Source organism: Saccopteryx bilineata, chromosome 5 (assembly GCF_036850765.1).
Source record: "Saccopteryx bilineata isolate mSacBil1 chromosome 5, mSacBil1_pri_phased_curated, whole genome shotgun sequence".
In the NCBI taxonomy this organism is placed as follows: Eukaryota; Metazoa; Chordata; class Mammalia; order Chiroptera; family Emballonuridae; genus Saccopteryx; species Saccopteryx bilineata.
The window spans coordinates 113,303,462-113,324,615 of record NC_089494.1 but is presented as its reverse complement, the minus strand read 5'-3'; the positions used below and the strand labels follow the sequence as shown (position 1 = coordinate 113,324,615).

At 43.6% G+C, this 21,154-nt stretch overlaps 1 protein-coding gene across 4 annotated transcripts in view; it reads left to right on the top strand.

Annotated features, from left to right (window-relative positions):
• CCDC93 (coiled-coil domain containing 93) overlaps positions 1 to 21,154 on the top strand; it is a 94,638-nt gene that overhangs the window by 47,533 nt on the left and 25,951 nt on the right. For all 4 annotated transcript variants that reach the window (XM_066281160.1, XM_066281161.1, XM_066281163.1 and 1 more), the window contains 2 exons: positions 11,454 to 11,570; positions 18,287 to 18,349. In XM_066281160.1, coding sequence (XP_066137257.1) covers positions 11,454 to 11,570; positions 18,287 to 18,349 — 180 coding nt within the window. The remainder of the gene's footprint in view (positions 1 to 11,453; positions 11,571 to 18,286; positions 18,350 to 21,154) is intronic.

The window sequence follows — 21,154 nt, the reverse complement described above, 5'->3', positions numbered from 1 at the left end:
TAGAGATGGATATAGACAGAGAGATAAAGGCCAGGGTCTGGTGAGGAATGTGCATAGAAAAACACAAGGGAAAGAACATCTGTGGAAAATGCAGGCAACCACATTTGATTAGAGTGCATTTTGTCTTCCTCTACCACAGGAGTCAGGAACCTATGGCTCGCGAGCCAGATGTGGCTCTTTTGATGGCTGCATCTGGCTCGCAGACAAATCTTTAATAATAAAAAAAAACATTAAAAATATAAAACATTCTCATGTATTACAATTCATTCATTTCCTACCGCTCATGTTCATGGTTGCGGGTGGCTGGAGCCAATCACAGCTGTTCTCCAGGACAACACCAATTTTTTACTGGATAATATGTAACATTCACGGATCGTTGTATGGTTCTCATGGAATTACATTTTAAAATATGTGGCGTTCATGGCTCTCTCAGCCAAAAAGGTTCCTGACCCCTGCTCTACCATGATCATTTTTTAAATTTATTTTTATTTTTTAAATTTATTTATTGATTTTCACAAGAGGAAGGGAGAGAGAGAGGGAAACATCAATCTGTTTCTGTATATGACCTGACCAGGGATCCAGCTGGCGACCTGCACGTGTCAACCAGGCCATCCAGCCAGGACACTACCATGATCATTTTTGTTATACTTTATAATGCAGCCAGCAGAGAAAACAGTCTCTTAAGTCCTGCCATTCACTGACCTGGAGAGTGGACTTTATAGTACCTTTTGGATGCAAGTGATAGTAACTCTTCCATGAGTGGTGGTGTAAGCAGAAGGGGGCCTTTGTTAGCTCTCCTGACTGAAAGGAACGTGAGTGCTGACAGCCTTGTCCTGTCTCTTTGCCTGTGCTTCGCTCCTCTCGCTGTCTTTCAGCACCTGAAGGCTTCACCACAGCCTATTCAGTCTTACAGCCTCCTCCCTGCAACTTGGTGTAAAATCCTAAGGAAAGACTCTCCTCCAACATGGTTCAAGTCATATATTTCTCCCTGGGCCATTTGTTGGGGCCGGGTGGCCATCCTCCTGATTGGCAGCTCCTCTGATTTCAAAAAGAGAGGGCAAGATGGTGATTCCCCAAAGGAAGGGAATGCTGCTATGAAACCAAAGAATTCTGGACACTCATGATGGCTAACACCTCCATAAGCTTTGTCCATAGTAGATTCTCAGGAGATTGTCTAACTAAGGTGAAGTTGATGCAAAAGAATCCATTGTTTCATATGGTTTCTCTTTCCATGGTTTCAGTTACCTGGAACAGTATTATAACCGTACTATAATTGTTTTATTTTTTTACTAATTATTGTTGCTAACTTCTTACTGTGCCTGATTTATAAATTAAACATCATGTGTATGTATAGGAAAAAGACTGAGTGTAAATGCTTTGGTACTGTCCGTGGTTTCAGGCATCCACTGGGGTCTGGGAACTACGGAATGCCATCTGCCCTCTGGAGGTAGCTGCCTTCTTGTTGGATTTTTTTTTCTCTGCCCCTGGTTTTATTTTTTCAACTACTGTTATGAAACCTTCTCAAACACTGAAAAGAGAATTGGTGTAATTTGGGAGTGTTTTCTGTCTTTAGCTTGATGTCTTTTCTGCCAAAGAACTGTGACAGAATTGACCCTCAGGGTGAGATGATGATTTCTTTTAGCAAACATGTGTACATGTGCTGTGTCCCAGGCAGGGTCAGGTGTAGGGGCAGCTGCAGCGTTTTGAGTAGGCATGCATGCTGTCTGAGGAACTCTCAGTGAGAAATCTACTATTTTGACATGGGAAAATATTATTGAATGACATTTAAATCTCATTCCTCTATGAATGGAAGTTGTGAATACATGTCATTCATTAGAAAACATTGACTCTGATCTAGAAGTCATCTAATCCATGTTGTAGTTTTAAAAGCACATTCCTAATCTGAAATTGTTGAACAAAATTAAATTGCTACTGTAGCCTGCACACCAGTATAAACACAAATGGAATATTTGTACGTGGTTGGTATTTTTTGAGAGATGTTGCACTTTTCAAGTAGAAATCTGTTAAGATGCCCCAGGATTTAATTTCTTTTTTTCTGTCAGGGATGTACTGAAAAGTCCCCTTTCCTATTCTCCACCTGGACAATTTTATCTCATCCTTCCATATCCAATTTGGTCCTCTTCAGTATTCTTCCACTGTGACTCCCAGTGAACAGAGTGTCAGATGAGACAGACTGCCTCAAAGACCTGTTCCTGCCTTCATCACTCTCATGCTTTTGGCTTTGTAGGGGGTATTTGAAAGAAATGAAAAACTTAGATTGCATAATTAAAAGTATGTCTGGAAAATGGAGCAGTTTGACCTGGCCGGTTGGCTCAGTGGATAGAGTGTTGACCCGATGTATGTTCATCCAAGGTTTGATCTTCAGGGCACACAAGAGAAGCAACCATCTATTTCCCCCTCTATCTCTCCCTTCTCTCCCTCTTTCCCTCCCTCAGCCAGTGGCCCAATTGGTTCAAGCATTGTCCCAGGTGCTGAGGATAGCTCATTGGTCTGAGCGTATCAGCCTCAGGTGCTAATAATAGCTTGATTGATTTGAATATCAGCCCCAGACAGGGGTTGCTGGGTGGATCCCACTTGGGATCCATGCAGGAGTCTGTCTCACTGTCTTCCCTCTTCTCACTTAGGAAAAAAAAAATAGAGCAGTTAGCTTTCCGTTGACTAGGTTAAGAACTCTGTGCAGTTCAACTCTGGAATAAATGATTTTTTTTTGTACAAAAATAACTCCCCATTAAACAAAGCAGTTTGCATAGCACCATCTCAAAACTCAAAAGCAAATGAAGGAACTCACAAATTTATATATATAATACAATGGGCCTGTTCATGTGCATATTACTCATTTTAATTGGGCTGGAGAAATGTCAAATATGCAAATGGACTATCCTGATACTAGTGTACATGAATGCTATTGGAATCCATGGGAGTCAGAAAAAGACCAGAGTAACAGGCTTTATTGAAAGGAAGAAAGGAACCCTGCCAGGCACTTCTTCCAGGGAGAAGAGCACCATGGTTATAGACTATGAGGCGAATTTTATAGCGTTTGGGGGAGCCTGAGGGGATACTGAGTCAAAAGTTCTGGTATGTTCAGCTTTCTGGAATGCTCCTTCTTGTGGAGCGTGCCAGCTTCATGGAATTCTTCTGTCTCAGGGGCAATAGTCCAGTAAGGGTGAGGTCTGACAGATAAGCAGAACATCAAGAGGGCAGTTTGGAATTCATGTATCTATCATTTCTCAACTCTGTGGTTACATATAAAAGAAAAGCAGTTATTAATTTTATAATATATGGTGAGGGGTGATGAGAAAGAGGAGAAAAAATTGGAAAATTATTGCTTCTTCTGAAGAGAACTCAAGAAAGAACCTTGCCAAGCCAAGTCCCTCATCCAGTTAAGGAGGTCATCAATTTCCATGCTGTGAGGTCTGAACCAGGCGATATTTTCGAAAACCTGAGTGAGGAAGTAAAAAAAAATTTGCATGGTAATAATTGTTAGTTGCTTGTTGCGAGTGCTGATCTGGTTCCTCTCGAATGGGAGGACATGTGGAGATTTTTAGAGACAGGGAGCCTGTTGGTGTAAGTTTTTGAAGGACTATGTGTGGTTTAAAAGGAAGGGGGTTTGGAGAACATTCAGGAGGGAACTTCTCGGGCTGAGGGCCGGCTTCTTCCTGCTGTCATCCCTACCTATTTGATATTTCCCTTGTGAAGTTCTCTTTGGGGTATTGGGGAATAGGAGTGTAGGAGCATTTGATTGTAGGTAATCCTAGAGATTTCTCTCATCTGGGCCTGTAGGAACTTGATAACGAAGGGGGCAAGTATTTGGAGATCAGGAGGTAAGGAGGGTTGTATAGCAGGGGTGAAAGTTCTTCCATGGTGAAATTAGAGATATTCTTTCCTGGCAGCCCTGGAGAAAGCAATTAGCTTGAGCTAAAAGAAATGTTTCATGTCCATTTGTAGGCCCTTCTTCAGCCAAGAAGACCCAGTGATCTTGTCCCCTTACTATGTGAAGGGTAAAAAGACTGAGAAGTGTTAAGAGGTGAATGCTATTCATTCTCCTAGTTCTTCAGGGATACGGGAGAGCTTTAGGGTTAGGGGACCTGTAGGGGTTGAAAGATAAGATTTAGGAGGTTAGCTGATACAGGGTTTCAGATTTTTCTGTTTCGTGAGGGCAGGTTTCAGGGTTGGTGTGTAGGGTTAGGTAGATTTTTTCCAACTTTCTGATTGACGAAGGTCTGCATGCGGTTCTGTAAGAAACTAGTGAACAAACGTAAGAGGCAGGATCCAAAAGTTAGAAAAATAAATAGGAGAATGAGTGGACTAATGAAAGGCAATAGTCAAGACACCCAGTTTGTGTGAAACCACTGATTCCATGTATACAAATTTGCTAGGCTTCAGAGAGAGAGAGAGTAGAAATAAGACAGGGCAGTGGCCAGTCCCCTTGCCCCTAGACCTACTTTTGTAGAGATTCCTAAAGCAGCAAGAAGAAGGATTACCTATACAGCTCGTTTGGTCTTTAGATTGACGGAGGCTCATGGGGTGGGATTAGGTTGATATTTGGGGTGAAATAGATTAGGGTACAGGTTTCTGTCCAATTAGTAGGGAGACACATATAGGTGTTATGCCGTCTTTCTACTTTAGCAGCAGTGGGAGTTGTCAGGATCATGGTGTGTGGACCTGTCCACGTGAAAGTCAGTTCTTGGGTGATGTGCTGCTGGAAGCACCTCTTGGACAGTCTTTGAATAATTTGCTGAGTAACCTGTAAATCCTGCAAGTACTTAGGGAAAGGGTGGTTACATTTCTACACTTTGTAGTTAGAGTTTAAGTCCTAGTGACCACTGCTTCTAGCTGGAATTAGCAGCAGGTCCTAGCCTACAATAGGCATGGGGCATTGAGACAAGAGGAATAAAGGAGATACTATATATTAAATAAAGTAATGAACTCAGACTGTCAATACCCACAGTAGAGATCTTTGAGTGATAAATAAAATTCAAATATTCAGGCAAGGCATAGTAGATGGCCCTTGTGTTCACAAGAAATGAGATCAGTTTATCTGCTACTTGGAAGAAATACCTTAGGCTTGTGAACGATGTCCTTGGACCTTCAGTGACAATTCCCAGCACACTGGGCAAGGTCAGGTCATAGGTAGCTGGAGCAGGACTAGAAGAGACTGAACCCTCCCTCCATGGAGCAAGGGGGCAGCTTACCTTCTCGTGTCTCTCTTTCCACAGTACAGACATGTAAACCGGTGGGGCCGGGAAGCCTGGCAGGCTTCAGTTCAATGACCTTTCTTTCCACTCTGGAGCAGGGCCCTGATGAAATCCTATGAAGCCCTTTAGGGCGCTGGAGCCTTTAAGAGCGTATGCCAAAAGCTGGTATTTCCTGACTTCTTTTGAGCCTTATTTGCCTTTTCTGTTACTCACTTGGCCATTATAGACCTTAAAAGCCATGCTCAGAAGATCTCACTGAGGGGCTTGACTATGAGAGCAAAATTGGGAATTCAGTGTTTGAAGAAGCCTATTAGACCAAGGAAAGAAAGGATTTGATTTGCAGTGGTAGGTGGTTGGAGACTGCGGAGGGTCTGAGTTTGATCTAGGGTGAGACCTCAGATGGTGGCGGTTAAGGTGATGCCCAGATAGACTATGGACTAAGAGTGAAGTTGAGCCATAGCAGAGAAGACATGATATCCCTTCACAGCGAGGAAGTTAGGAAGGGTGGTAGTGTCTCCTTGAGGCAGGCAGGGAGGGGCTGCAGAGGAGTAGGTTATTTACATATTTTAAGAGAGTACTAGTTTTGAGATTGCATGCTGCTAAATCCTGAGCTAATGCCTGCTGAAACAGGTGTGGGCTGTTTTTGATCCCTTGGGGTAAGACAGTCCACGTAAGTTGTTGGGCTGCATTAGTGTCTGCGTCAGTTTAAATAAGGTAAATGCAAACAAAGTAAGAGTCAGGGTGTAGAGGAATGGTAAAGAAGGCATTCTTGAGGTTTAGGATCCTGAAGTGAGTGGTGTTTGAGGGAATGTGTGACAGTAACCTGTAGAGATTAGGGACTACTGGATGGAGGGGAACTACAGCCTCATTGATCAGGTGTAAGGCTTGTACGAGGTGATAAGCCCCTGAAGGTTTTTGAACAGGAAGGATGGGAGTGTTGCAGGGAGAGTCCATGGGGATGGGTAAGCCTTGATTTAAGAGGTGGGTAATTATTGGTTAAAGGCCTTAGAAACAGACACAGTTACACATTAAACAAAGAGTTTATATATAAATTATGAATTAAGGAATTTAAATGAGTGTGCTTTACTTGTTATACTAGAGGTATTTTCTGACAAACAAAGAGACAAGACAGATTATTCACTCACACGGCTCAATAGAAGAAGCCAGTGGGGTTGGGGGATGGGTCAAAGAAGAAAAAGAGACAAAGTTGCCCATCTGTAAGGAGGTAGGAGGGGTTTAAGAACACAGTGGAGAAGGGAGGGGGCCCCTGGTCATCAGGGGAGGAGAAAGAGAGACTGGTATTTGCAAGTGAATGAGAAAACAGTTTTCTGCGAAGGGAGGGGCTCTTGGAGGGAAGAGACCCAAGCGAAAGAGATTTGCAGAGGGACCAGAGAGGTGTCCCAAGAGAGGGATGCTCCGGATGTCAGGTAGGAGGTGGAGAGAGTTGGGAGTCAGGCGAAGGAAAGATTAGGAGTGAAGGTTTTAGGTGAGGTTTCTTTGGCCAAAAACGGCCTGCGTGTAGAACAAGCGGCACAGAGATTAAGGACAGGAGAGAAGGGAGAAGAAAAACCTGCATGTAAGGAATCTCTGATGCCCTCCCCATCCGGTGGCAGAAATTGTCAAGATCTCTTAGGATATTGTAATAGTAGTAGAAAGCAACCTGGGTAGGTGCCTAGACTTTTGAGGAAGTCCGTAGAAGCAGGTTGCGTGGAGTAGAAACCTCCCAAACTGTGAACCTCAGAGAGTAGGGTGAGTCCCGAAGGAGTAGAGGAGTAGTCTCTGAGGCCTGAGATGGGAGGAGCCCGTGTTCCGAGGGGAGTCTGTCTGGACGGTTTGGACTGAGAGGAGCCCACAGTAGAGGAGACTGGTGAGAGAAGGGGGCATCCCCGCCTTCAGTCACAGTTCCGAGAGGAAACAATCTCCGTAGGAAGAGAATCTCAGACAGGAGGTCGTCGCCCCAAGGCTGAGATCCCGGGACATAGGAGAGGGGCCTGGCTAGGCGCGCCTAGACTTTCGTAGAAGTCCATAAAGGAGTAGAGACAGACCACTCGTAGATATGGGGTCTGAAGTCAAAACCATCCGACCAGGAAGGGGTGTTTTTAGAGAGAAATTTAGAGGCCAACCGGGGAAGGGGAAGGGAGAAACTCCTTACCTTCCTGGTCCAGCAGGGGTTCAGGACAGGGACAGATTGCCGGCCAATCAACCTACAATTACATATCCAAACAGAATCAGGGAGTAAGCCTGGGACGAGCTGCCGCTGCCCATTGCTTCCCTGGTTGTAAGTTTGGACAGCAGAGAGGGATCGTCCAGGCAGTTAGTACCCTGTCCCGGGTTTCGGCACCAAATGTTGGAATCCATGGGAGTCCCAAAGACCAGAGTAACAGGCTTTATTGAAAGGAAGAAAGGAACCCTGCCGGGCACTTCTTCCAGGGAGAAGAGCACCGGTTATAGACTATGAGGTGAATTTTATAGCGTTTGGAAGAGCCTGAGGGGATACTGAGTCAAAAGGTCTGGTATGTTCCCTTTTACGGTTTTAGGATTTCAGCTTTCTGTAATGCTCCTTCTTGTGGGGCTTGCTAGCTTCATGGAATTCTTCTGTCTCGGGGGCAATAGTCCAGTAAGGGTGAGGTCTGACAGATAAGTGGAACATCAAGAGGGCAGTTTGGAATTCGCGTATCTGTCAGATGCTTTGCAGGTACAGATTTCAGGGACTCCACAGTGCAATGAGAACTACTCCCCAGCAGTAAGAGGAAGGACTTTGAAAGCATATGTTTGCTGAAAACATATATTATCATTGCAGATATATAATAGAATATTTGTGCAGAGATATCAAGTCTTTCTGTGCACTGCAAGTATTTTCTCTCTGTATGGTTCTCTGAATCACCTGTCTGGTAAAAGAGTGGAATCAGAAGAAACTTTCCCCTCTAGTGTATATAAATGATGCATGGACATACTTCATTGATTAGAGCTTAGCGCTAATGAGGCTGTTCCAATCAATGATTGGGACCAGTACACAAGTGAATCAGGACCCTTTAGAACTCTTAAAAATTACTGAAATTCCAGTAGCTTATATATCAATTCATTTACAAATGACAATAATAAGTACATTATTAACATCAAAGCAGTGATATCACATGTCATGTAATGTGGAAAATTCCACTGTAAAATCATGACAATGAGAATGAAAAAAATGATATCTTAGTATTCTTATAAAAAGGGTTTTGACCTTGAAGGCCTCCTGAAAGGATATTGTGGGACCATGTAGTTAAAATTTTAAAAGAGAAAGAAAAGACTGCCAGCTGGAGAGAAAAAGAGAGAGATAGGCCAGCCTGGAAATCTTTTCAGATATCAAGATAGCTACTGGTTTTCCTCCAAGAAGAGTTTTTGAAAGTGAAGTCAGCGGTCATAGTTAAAAAAAAAAGCTATGTGTATACCAGGTACACTGATAAGGGGGTGTGGAAGCTGGGTAGGAAATACAGTTTTCATTCTCTTGGAACTTTGGCCATAAAATTAGTTAATTGGCAGAAAAACCCGCTAAGACTTAGAGACATCATCTAACCCATGCCCAAGGTGCAGAATAGTGCTGAATGAGTGTGAACTCACCCCTGCAGACTTGAAGGCTGGGAGGTGAGCGAGACATGACCCTCCAAAGCCTGGCTACCCACAGCTTATTTTGGCCCAAAGCCAGACTCAAGATAATCCAAACATCAAACCGAGACATACCACGTGAGGCAGTTCCTGTGAATGGGGAATTAATTCTATTTCAGATGTCAGTAAATTGTGAGATAAAAGGCTTATGTTATTCTGCTAGTAAGGTAAAATGCTTTGAGGATTTTCCAGTGACACTTTAGAAATCAAGGTCAGAGAATCTAAGTTGGATGTAAAAACCCAAATCTGAAATTATAAGAAAAAAGCTACTAAATGCATAGCAAAGTGGCAAATTAATAACACAGTTTAAGATAATGCAGTCAAAGTAGAGCAGATATAATTAGTTAATTATAATTCTATTTCTGACAAGTGGTTTAGAAATTGAGAAGGGATAGTCTTCCGTCTTTCTCCCCTTTTTTGTACTTAGATACTTTTCAGACACCATTCTCCTTCCCCAGACCACAAGTTATAGATATCTTGATGTGTCCAATTGCATCTTTAAAAGGTAACTCCAGCCCTGGCCAGTTGGCTCAGTGATAGAGCATCGGCCTGGCGTGCAGGGGTCCCGGGTTCGATTCCCGGCCAGGGCACACAGGAGAAGCGCCCATCTGCTTCTCCACCCCTCCCCCTCTCCTTCCTCTCTGTCTCTTCCCCTCCCGCAGCCGAGGCTCCATTGGAGCAAAGATGGCCCGGGCGCTGGGGATGGCTCCTTGGCCTCTGCCCCAGGTGCTAGAGTGGCTCTGGTCGTGACAGAGCGACGCCCCAGAGGGGCAGAGCATCGCCCCCTGGTGGGCAGAGCATCGCCTCTGGTGGGCATGCCGGGTGGATCCCGGTTAGGCGCATGTGGGAGTCTGTCTGACTGTCTCTCCCCGTTTCCAGCTTCGGAAAAATACAAAAAAAAAAAAAAAGGTAACTCCAATCTCATAAATCCAAATAAGCTGGAATATGTTAGTTAATTTTCCAGAACCCCCCCATCTAGGTTTCAAGCCTAGATGTGTTGCAAAATCAAATGCTTAGTATTTCTATTTCCTTTATGGCCTCCCAGCCCACAAGGTAGAATATGATGTTCCTTACTGTTTTATGCAGCCATGTCCTGCTGGTCATTTCCTATGTCCAAGTAGTTAAGCAGCAAAAATTCATCATCTGTTAATAATGCTGCTGAATTGCTCAGGGAAAAATCCTCAGCCAAAGTAAATGATGACTCTGCTTACCTAATTTCTCCTCCTCCTCAACTTCCTATCTCTTTTCCCAATGGGTAAATTTTTAAGACTTTTAAGCCCATGATCACTGTTGAAACATACAGGGTAATATCAAATATTAAAACTGTTTTGTTGTACTTGGGCTCAAAATCACTGATTTGCTTAAAATTGGGATGCTTCCAGTAAAAACAGAAATGTGGGTATAATGGGCATTTAACTGTTTAATAAAGCTATCTATAATCATCCAACAAATATTCTCAATACACCTATTGCAACAGGGTCCATGCTGCGACCAGCGCGGGAAAGTAAAGACCTGAGTGGGGGCAACGGAGGATTAAGGAAAACAGAGAGACATAAATAAAAGTTTAGGCCGGGTGGGACATTGTGCTCTGATCGAGACACAGTGACTCCAAACCTGTTTTCAGGCTGATGATCTCTTGGGGCTTCGAACCTGGATCCTTTCTTATCCCAGTTCAACACTATCCACTATGTCAGTGCTGACCCTGCTTCTGGCGTCATTACCACGAACAGCCTTCAAGTTGTTTCAGTGACCTTGCCCTGCCAGCTCACTCCAGGCCAAGCAGGGCCCTTGCTCTGCACTCAGCTGCACGTGGGCCAGGCACACTCAGACGCAGTGGCCTCTCCAGGTCCACCTTTTTCTCTTTTTGGGGCTTCTCATTGGGGTCCTGAGGCATGTGTCTGTGTTCAGTGTCTACACCAGGCTGCTTCCTTCTTTGTGTGATCTCTTGGTAATGTTGCTACATTCACCTCATCACCCAATCCAGAAATCTCTGCATTGCTTTCTTTCCTGACCATCTTTATGTCCTGTTCAGTCTTTCTTCTCCATTCCCTTTTTATGTATGTAATTTCAGGAATTTTCTACTTGCCTCTGTCAGCAACTTTTATCCCTCTCAAATCTCTGCTACATGAACACCAGGAAAGGAGAAATGTTAAAAGCCCATAGATGGGGAAAAACTAGTTTGGAGACTGTTGCTTTTCATTGTAAGTGCTTCTGAATGTTTAAACTTTTTAACTATATGCTTATAATACTCTGATGAAAGTGAATCAGTTCATCCTTGATAACTGTAGAATGATATTATGAAGATGTCAGTGTAGCCGGATTAAGACCCTTGATGATGCCCCATTGCCTACGTGATATCAGCGTAACCAGTCACATATTCCTGCGCTCCTGCACATGCCATCCCCTCTGCCAGGAATGCAGATTTCATTTATAGGAATGGAGCATTGTACCCAAATCTCCTTCTTTGGACCTGGGGTTTGCACAGGAGCCAACAGTACTCTACCTAGACTGAGCAGGGATGGAGCGGTCTTACATGAACCAAGGTGGACTAATTAAATCCTTTGGATTTATTCTCCCTGTTTTTTGCAGCAATCTGAGCTATCAGCTGAAGAAAGTCCAGAAAAATTAGGAACCTCCCAACTTCACCATCGAAAAGTCATTTCCTTGAACAAGCAGATTCTGCAGAAGACCAAACATCTGGAAGAGGTTGGTGTTTTCTCTTTATAACTTTAAGTAAAATGAAATTATTTTTTAAGAAGGGAAAAATTGGTGAAAAAGTTAAGATCTTTGAGGTAGAATGGTCAAAGGAAGTTCCAGAACAGGGGTCAGTATAATGTGACCCTCGTGCCAGCCCAGTCTCCACTTGTTTTTGTAAATAAAGTTTTGTTGGAAGACATGTACACCCATATGTTACATATTTTTTGTGTCTACTTTCAAGCTCCAGTGGCAGAGTTGAGTAGGTACAGCAGAGACCACATGGCCTCAAAGCCTGAAATATTTATTATCTGGCCCTTTACAGGAAAAGTTTGCCAGCGTCTTATTCTAGAAGAAGATCACAGGGCAGGAGTAGCTTTTATTAGTTCACAAATATTTATTTAGTACTTCTGTGTGCTAGGAGCTAAACTAGGCTTGTGGATGAACAAAGAACAAGTTATGATCCCCGCTTTCAAGATCTTAAGGTAGTAATGGGAGACACACACTAAACAAACCTCACACAGCATTTAGTTACAGCTGTGATGAGTGCTATAAGAAGCCTCGAGAGCGACTGCTGGGGAGACCTGGCCTGACCGTGGGTCTAGGGAGACTGCAGCTGGCCAGATGAGTAGGCATGGGCTTGGCAGGAAGTCTGCACTGGAGGTGTGGGGGCTGGGGTGAGGACTGTGCAACCATCTGAACTAAGACCTGGGAGAGGAAGGGTCCTGGCTAATTTCTCTTTTGTAGCTGGAGAGTCATGAGTGAGACAGCTGGTCAGCAGAGTATGCTTGGACAAGACCTTCAAGATCATGTTAAAGACAATGGGAGCCATTGGAAGGTTTAAGTAGTAGAGTAGCATGATCTCATTTGCCAAAAACCATTCTGTTTGCTGTGGGAGCAGGAATTAATTGGTTTGGGGTGAGGAGGGGATTAGGGAGAAGAACCCTTGGGAGGCTGATGCAGAAGTCCAGACATGAGCCTTTGGTGGCTTTGACTCGTGTTGGTAGGGGAAATGGAGGAAACCAGGTCCTTTTTCAGAGAGCTTGAGGAGATGGCATTTTGTAATACCCGATGACAGATGGAGCTTTATAAAAGACCTTCATGTATTTGCCTTGAAAGGTAGACATAAGAGAAGCTGGGGAGTGTGACTCAGGAGTCATTAGAAGACAAAATGTTACATGGTTCAGTTTCATTGCCAGTAAAATTTAATTACTTAGAAAAATACAGGTAGCAGAAGATAGTGGAAATGAATATGGTTTTCTAAAGAACAGTTCACAAGTAGTTCCTACAACAATGTATTTTCTAAAAATGGGTGCCAGTTTGGCATTTTTAACTTGTGCAGTTTTCATCTTTCAAATCCCACATATTCAAAAGATAGTGCTATATCAAATGGTCCTACCCAGTAATTTCTTTTATTGAATTTTTCTATTAGAATTTGTTGTAGCCATCACTTCTCGGCCTTGTGGCTAAGATCAGTGTAGAATTTGTTCTGCCACAGCTGAACAGACAATAGCCTGGTTTTACCCACTGCTCTGAACCATGAAGAAACAAGGGTTCCAGAGTGAACTATAAATTGATTTTCACTCGATAATTTGTTCAGGCATTTTAATTCTCAGCCCAGAGAGTATCATCTTTACTCCTGACCCTTGCTAGTGAAAAGAACCTGGAAGGGATTGGTTCAAAAAGAATTCGCAGCATCAAGCTGAGAGTGAATCAAGGGTGAGGCTTTATCCATCAGAATGTCATTGTCCTCTGAAGGAGGACAGTTTTGAGGATGTTGCAGACCCCATGAGCCAGATTATCTCAGCATGAGTAGTTTTTTCGTTTTGTTTTTTGTTCTGTTTTTGTTTTTAACTCCTGTCTAAATTTGAAGAGAAGGAGCACTGAGCCTCATTCTAGTGGCGTTCCTGGAACACTCTGAGTCCAGTTGAAAGGGCAAGCCTCTCTGAGCCTGCATTTACCAGAGCCTGTTACCTTTTTGGCGTACTGCCTAATATTTAGCAGGCCGTCAGTAGGGCTAATGATCATTATTGCAGTGGTTAGTGTAAATAAAGATGACCAGCATAGGCAGTGACCCCTGCCTGTGTAGCTAGGTCAACTGGATAAGGAAAATGTGCTAGGGTGGTTGCGATTTGCCCAGGGTCACATATCACATTGAGTTTAGGCGATTCAGATGATAAAAATGTGCCTAGAGAGATTGCTTCAAATATAATTAGTAATACACTTTTTATGACCCAAAGCTTTATGCAAATATAAGAAACCAAAGATGAAAATATTTCCAAATAAGCTTAAGTATGAATGTTTCATAAAGATTTAAAACCAACATTATTAGTCCTGGCTGAGGTGGACAGAGCATTGGCCTGGACCTCCAGTCACCCATTCGATCTTGGGGTTGCTTTCTCAAGCCTGGGGTTGCCAGCTTGATCCTGGCATCACCAGCTCAATCCTGGGGTCACCAATCCTGAGGTCACCAGCTCAATTCTGAGGGTGCTGGCTTGACCCCAAAGGCACCAGCTTGATCCCGAGGGCACCAGTTGGAGGCCCACCCAAGGCACATATGAGAAGCAGTCAAGGGCACAATTAAGTGGAGCAAAAAGTTGATGTCCCTCTCTTCCTCAAAAAAAACCAACATCAATATTTTTATAAACTTTTTTTCCTAAAAAATGATTTGAGCTATAAGAATATGTCTTTCTTCTAGGTAACTTAGTAAACTCATTTTAATTTGAAATGTTCTATCAAAAAAATCTGAAGCCTCTAAACTTTGTTACTGTCTCGAAATTTGTCCTGCTGTAAATGGTTGCTCACCTCTAGGCTACCTGGTCTACAGAATGTTTTCATCCTCTAATAGTCTCTGATTCTGTCTGTGCAAAGTCATAGGGGCAACAAACAACAATCCTAGCAACAAGTCTTTGATTAAGAATTCCGGCCTCTCCCCCTGACTGCCTCCCTGGCCACCTCATCAGGCCTGTGGGCACCCGCACTCCTTGCTGTGCACTGAATGGCGAGTTTTGTATGTGTATATGGGTAGGTGTGCTAAACACATTTTTTTCTGTCTCTATCAATTTTTAAATACTTCAACCACATTTTTTTTAATTATAGGAGTCATACAGGCCTTACTGTAAATAAACCAAATAGTATAGAAGTACATTTTAAAAATGATAAAAATGTTCTACTTCTTAGAGCCAGCCTTTATCTTCTAGCCTTTACAAGCACTTATCTATGGCCATTCACCTGGGGACAGTGGGTTGTCTGGGTTCTAAATGGAATTCTTCACTTTCTCTATCACAGATAGCTCTCTTTCAGTATTAATAATGGCAAATAAGGACATTTTTACCAAGTAATTACAGGTGGATATTATTGTTTTTGTTGTTTTTTGGTGACAGAGACAGAGAGAGGGATGAGAAGCATCAATTCTTCATTGCGGCTCCTTAGTTATTCATTGATTATTTCCTCTTAAGTGCTTTGACTGGGGGGCTACAGCTGAGCCAGTGACCCCTTACTCAAGCCAGCGACCTTGGGCTTCAAGCCAGTGACCTTTGGGCTCAAGCCAGTGACCATAGGTTCATGTCTATGATCCCACACTCAAGCCAGCAACCCCGTGCTCAAGCCAGCAAGCCCATGCTTAAGTTGGTGAACCCTCTCTCAAGCCGGCAATCTTGGGGGTTCTTGACCCTGGGTCCTCTGTGCCCCAGTGCGATGCTCTACCCACTGTGCCACCGCCTGGTCAGGCACAGGTGGTTTTTTTTTTTTTAATTAACTTATTCAGTTCACACTGCATCCTTATGAAGAAGAAGGTAGTGTTACTATCCTTTCCCATCCAAGTACTAACCAGTCCTGACCCTGCTTAGCTGATGAGATCAGGTGCATTTCAATAGTGCCATAGACTATCCTCATTTTACAAATAAGAAAACTGACACACAGAAATGAAGTAATTTTTCACTTGGTCACACAGTTTGTTAGCACTGGAACCATGGTTTGTACCTACAGATCTACCTCATTCTTTCTAATGACTGCATATTGTGACATAATGTACATGTACCATAATTTTTTTAACCTATCCCCTACTTATATGTTTTTTTCCAAAACTTCTTTCCCAATTGCAGTATGCTGCCATGAATATCTTCATGCCATCTTTATGCAAATATGAAAATGTCTTTAAGATAGATTTTAGAAAGTAAAATTGCTGGATCAAAAAATAGATATTTGCATTTTCAGTTTTGCTAAGAACTGTCAAGTTTTTCATCAGTTATTTTACCAGTGCACATTTCTGCTGATAGTATATGAGAGAATCGAAACTGCAGATCTAAGAGCCTCTCCTACAAGGAAATGCAGAGGATAGCAACCAAGATGCACTCGTGGCCTTAGTGCTAAGAACCCTGGAGAAGGTCTTCTCCCACTGGAGGAGTGGGGGAGGGCTGAAAGCAAAAGAAGGAGTAGAGGGCATCTCATAGTCCACCTCATAGAGGACATCACATCTTTCCCAGAAAGGGAATGTGCCTCAATGGCACCAAACTTCATGTAGCCAATCGACAGCTGGGAAGACCCTGGACACTGATGGGAGAAAGAGGAATCAAGAAAGAAAATATCATATTAGCCAGCCTCTGAATTTTGGGGGTAATGAAGGTTCATGAAAAAGAGAATGGAAGTAGGAGAATCATGGAGAACTATAGCAAGATGAAAACTAAGCCTAGCTACTCACATTTCTAGAAAATATGGTCAGATGAAGAGAAGAAGAAAACTTATTAGTCAAATTAACTAGAGAAGAGATGAGCCTTCCATCCTTAGCACACATCTGCTTCCCTGCCAGGCCTCGCTTGTGTGAGTCTTATCGGGGAAGCTTTCCTTCCTGAACTCCCTGATGAGTCAGGTGGCTGGGCCTGTCTCTCTCTCCTGCTGGCCTTCTCATTTTTTGCTCTGATCCCTGATTTATTGGTCCAGTGTTGGAGGGCGACAACTGTCATGTTTGTGCCTCCTCCACTCACCTCTGAGGTCAAATAGGTGAGCGAATGCAGGGGTGAGAGGTGGGGAAATGCCAGGACCCCATCCTGGAACTCCACAGAGCATCAAGAGTTAAGTTACTAGCCTGACCTGAGGTGGTGCAGTGGATAAAGCGTTGACCTGGAAATGCTGAGGTCACTGGTTTGAAACCCTGGGCTTGCCTGGTCAAGGCACATATGGGAGTTGATGCTTCCAGCTCCTCCCCCCTTCTCTCTCTCTCTCTCTCTCTCTCTCCTCTGTCTCTCTCTCTCTCTGTCTCTCCCTCTCCTCTCTAAAATGAATAAAAAAATAAAATAAAATAAAATAAAAAATACTTTGTTAAAAAAGAGTTAAGTTACTAGTATTTCAATAGAAAAAAAAGAAAATTTTCTCCAGAACTACTCTCACCTACCGATTATAGGCAGGTTCATGAAAACTCCTTGCATATGGCTTCCTTTGAAGAGGGAGAAGGCAGAGCCCTGCTGCCCCCTTCAGTATCACTTCTGCTCTGTTTGAATCTGCTTCCTGATAGACTCGGGTCAAGTGTAACTGTCTGAAGTATTATTAAGGAGTAATGATTTCTGAAGATGACATAAATCTCAAGAAGTTGCTTATAGGTTCAAGGATGGGGCAAGTTATTTTGACATAACTTGAGATACAGGATACAATGTCTCGTTAATTTGTACACAGGTAACAAAGAACCTGATGATGATTTTCTGCCACTTCCCATTTTTAAAAGTAGAAAAGTACAAAACCTTTGAACCCTTTTTTTTTTTTTTTTTTTTTTTTACAGAGACAGAGGGAATCAGAGAGAGGGACAGATAGGGACAGACAGACAGGAACGGAGACAGATGAGAAGCATCAATCATTAGTTTTTCATTGCAACATCTTAGTTGTTCATTGATTGCTTTCTCATATGTGCCTTGACCGCGGGCCTTCAGCAGACCGAGTAACCCCTTGCTCAAGCCAGTGACCTTGGGTCCAAGCTGGTGGGTTTCTGCTCAAACCAGATGAGTGCACGCTCAAGCTGGCGACCTCGGGGTCTCAAGCCTGGGTCCTTGGCATTCCAGTCCAACGCTCTATCCACTGTGCCACTGCCTGGTCAGGCCCTTTGAACTTTTAATGGGCTGTTTGCAGATTTCTAAAAGTTCATAGGCAGCACAAGGTTATACCTTCTTAGTTAGGAAAAGGAAAGTGACATTTTTTAGATGCACACTTACAGTCTATGTAACTTTGAACATAAAGCTAATTCTTTCTCTTAGTGTCCTTCTATCTTGCATTGTGTACCTGCCACTCCTACTCTGTGCTAGAATCCTAAGAGCTGAAATGCAGTTTGTGTTCTGTGAATGGGGAGTTGGTTCACCAAATCAGTTGTAGCCATACAGACAAGTTAGACCTGAATTTAAATCAGGGCTTGATCAGTTTTCAGCTATGAAGCTTCAGTCAAGTAATTTAACCCTTCTGAGTCTTTATCTACCATCTATAAAATAAGGATAGTATTCCACTGAATATCAGGTTTAGTGATAGTATTTATGCAGAGATATCTACTGTATCTCTTGACATGTAGTTGGTGCTAATTATGTATGAGTTTTCTTCTTTATTTGTTGTTGGCAACCTTTCTAAAATTTTTAGGTTTGCTCAATTTAAATCTTTCTGAGCTTCCATTTTTTCATTCGAGCAGTGGGGAGATTATGCATGTCTTTGTTGTAAGAATCAAATGACAGCAGGTGTCTTTTATTTTTCATCTACAGCTGCAAGCAAACCATACCAGCCTACAAGCCAGATACGATGAAAAAAAGGCAGTGCTGACAGAGGTGAGCAGATTTGCCTTCCTCCTTGGGCTTCTTAAGGGTCATTTTTGATCTACACTGTCAATGGAGTGCCATGTGTCATCGGTCTGTGTGGGGGAGTCATTTCCTTCTCAGGGCACAGGTCCATTTAGGGGCACAGCACAATCATATGACAGTGCCTGACCCATGCCATCAATTTATCCATGCTTCCACGCTCTAACCCAGCAGCGGATTAGGCGGGAGAGATCACTGAGTGGGTGCAAGAGTCAGGATAGGCTTCCTGAGGAGAGTGGGCCTGATCTGCAGGGGCGGGCGACACAGAGGAACGTGAAGGTTACTCACAGTAAATGGCCCCTGCTCAAGCTGCAGGTTGTAGAGTAGCTCCAAAATACTAATATCCATGAGAGGGAGACGGTTTCTGTTTACAATACGAGAGAACCACAGTGACATAATTCATTCTGCAAGGTGACTGATTAAGCCCAAGTGGGATGGGGGAGGGGTTCTCAAGAGGAAGAGGGGGTTTAGTTTGAAGCATGTGACTCATTTTTAACCCAGGTTCTGAGTATACTGTCTCCCGTCATCGATAGTGTTGCTTACATCCACGTCTGAAGCCTGGGAAGCCAGGTGAGGAGAGCAGCACCTCTGGTGTGGCTCTGCCATGAGGGCAGTAAGATATTGCTGTCCTTGTCTTCCTGTAGAGCTGCCCCCATTGGGTCAGAAAGGCTCTGATTGTGCTTGTGGCGCTCGGGCTGTGGCTGCACCCACGAGGCCTCACTGCGAGACCCACCTCGTCCTCTCTGGACCTTGTAGAAACCAGACTGGTCTGCAGAGAGATCTCTGAAACCAAACCCGTCCCTGTTCTTTTAAATTTCACATGAAATTTGTCCATTTAAAAATTTTATGTTTATAGCAATATAAACCTGATAAGGTTTTTCAGTTCTGACCTGGACTAGTCTCTTTGATTATTGTCAGGACGTTTAAAAAGGGCAATCAGAGTAAAAAGAAATTTGCTTCTCCCTAAAGACGCCTGCGTTGCATTAGAACAGATCAGTTTTCTTTTCACTGCCTGTGGCTGTGTTTCTTACGGATTAGATGGCAAACCCCTGGGGTAGAATTTCTGCTGCTATCACACTTTTAATGCTGCAATTTGCCAAGTCATGGATCAGTCTTTGTATACACGGTCTGGAAAAGACTGAAAGCAAAATATCGGGATGTTAATTTCCTAAACCACATGTATGACTTAGGATATAACTCCTAAGTGGCTTTTTATCCTGGACACTAAATCAAATATTTGTTGAGCTGCTTGCAAGCACTAGAAAGGTAGAAGTGTGATTTAAGTCAATAATAAGAGGTAATCTTTCTATCCTCAGCCAGCATTACTATGTGCTAGGGTGTTCTGGGCACCTCGCTTGTATTAGTCCAATGAATCTTCACAGAAGCCCTAATGACACACTGTTATCATTCCTGTTCTGCAGAGAGGGGAACTAAGAAAGGTCACAAAGAGGACCCGGCTGGCCTTCTGGCCCCGAAGACCTCTCAGAGAGGAACAGTCAAACTTATTCCCATCTACAGAAGTGGGAAGCTCTACAAAACCTAGTTCTGAACTGCTTATGAAGAAGCTAGATTTGCTCAGAATACTGAAGACCAGGCCACAGAATATATAATGAACTTTGCGTTGAGGCCTCGTTCTCCTTATGTATTATAGGCAAAGGTTGGGCAAAGTGAACACGCTGAACCCTTTCACACCAGTATTCCCAGCTTTTACCTTTCCAGTGAAACCTGCCCTTCCGGGATATCCTACTGGTACTAAAACACAGAAGAGACCTATCTTTCCAGTAAGTTAGGAAAAGTAAAGCTGAGCATAGAAGTAGAGGACAGCTTGGGGTCAGGGAGGCTGGACACCGCTGCAAGAAGGCCAGGAGACTGGCTGGCCCCTGTATTGTCACCAGTACATTGCTGTTTTTTTGTTTTGTTTTGTTTTTGTAACAGAGACAGAGAGAGGGACAGATAGAGGCAGGCAGACAGGAAGAGAGAGAGATGAGAAGCATCAATTCTTCATTGCAGCACCTTAGTTGTTCACTGATTGCTTTCTCATATGTGCCTTGACCGGGGGGCTACAGCAGAGCAAGTAACCCCTTGCTCAAGCCAGCGACCTTGGACTCAAGCCAGCAACTATGGGGTCCTGTCTATGATCCCAGCTCAAGCCAGCTACTTGGTGCTCAAGCCGGATGAGCCTGCGCTCAAGCCGGCAACCTCAGGGTTTCAAGCCTGGGTCCTCTGCGTCCCAGTCCAACGCTCTATGCACTGCACCACTGCCTGGTCAGGCACCAGTACACTTTTTAATTTCAGTAATCACAGTTTTAATTTCCTATTTGTGAGCTTGATCCTCTTTAATATATGCACTACTCTGTCTTGTTTCTCTAAAATCATTAATTGTCTAAAGTTTTTCTTGACCTATAAACTATTTCTTCAGATCAAAATTCATGTTGAGTTGATATATCTCTTTTTTTTTTTTGTATTTTTTTGAAGTGATAAGCAAGGAGGCAGAGACAGACTCCTGCATGCACCCTACTGGCATCGACCTGGCATGCCCACCAGGGGGCGATGCTCTGCCTATCTGGGGCGTTGCTCCGCTGCAATAGGAGCCACTCTATCACCTGAGGCGGAGGCCATGGAACCGTCCTCAGTGCCCAGGCCAACATTGCTGCAGTGGAGCCTTGGCTGTTGGAGGGGAAGAGAGAGACAGACAGGAAGGAGTGGGGGAAAGGTGGAGAAGCAGATGGGTGCTTTTCCTGTGTGCTCTGTCCAGGAATCTAACCTGGACTTCCA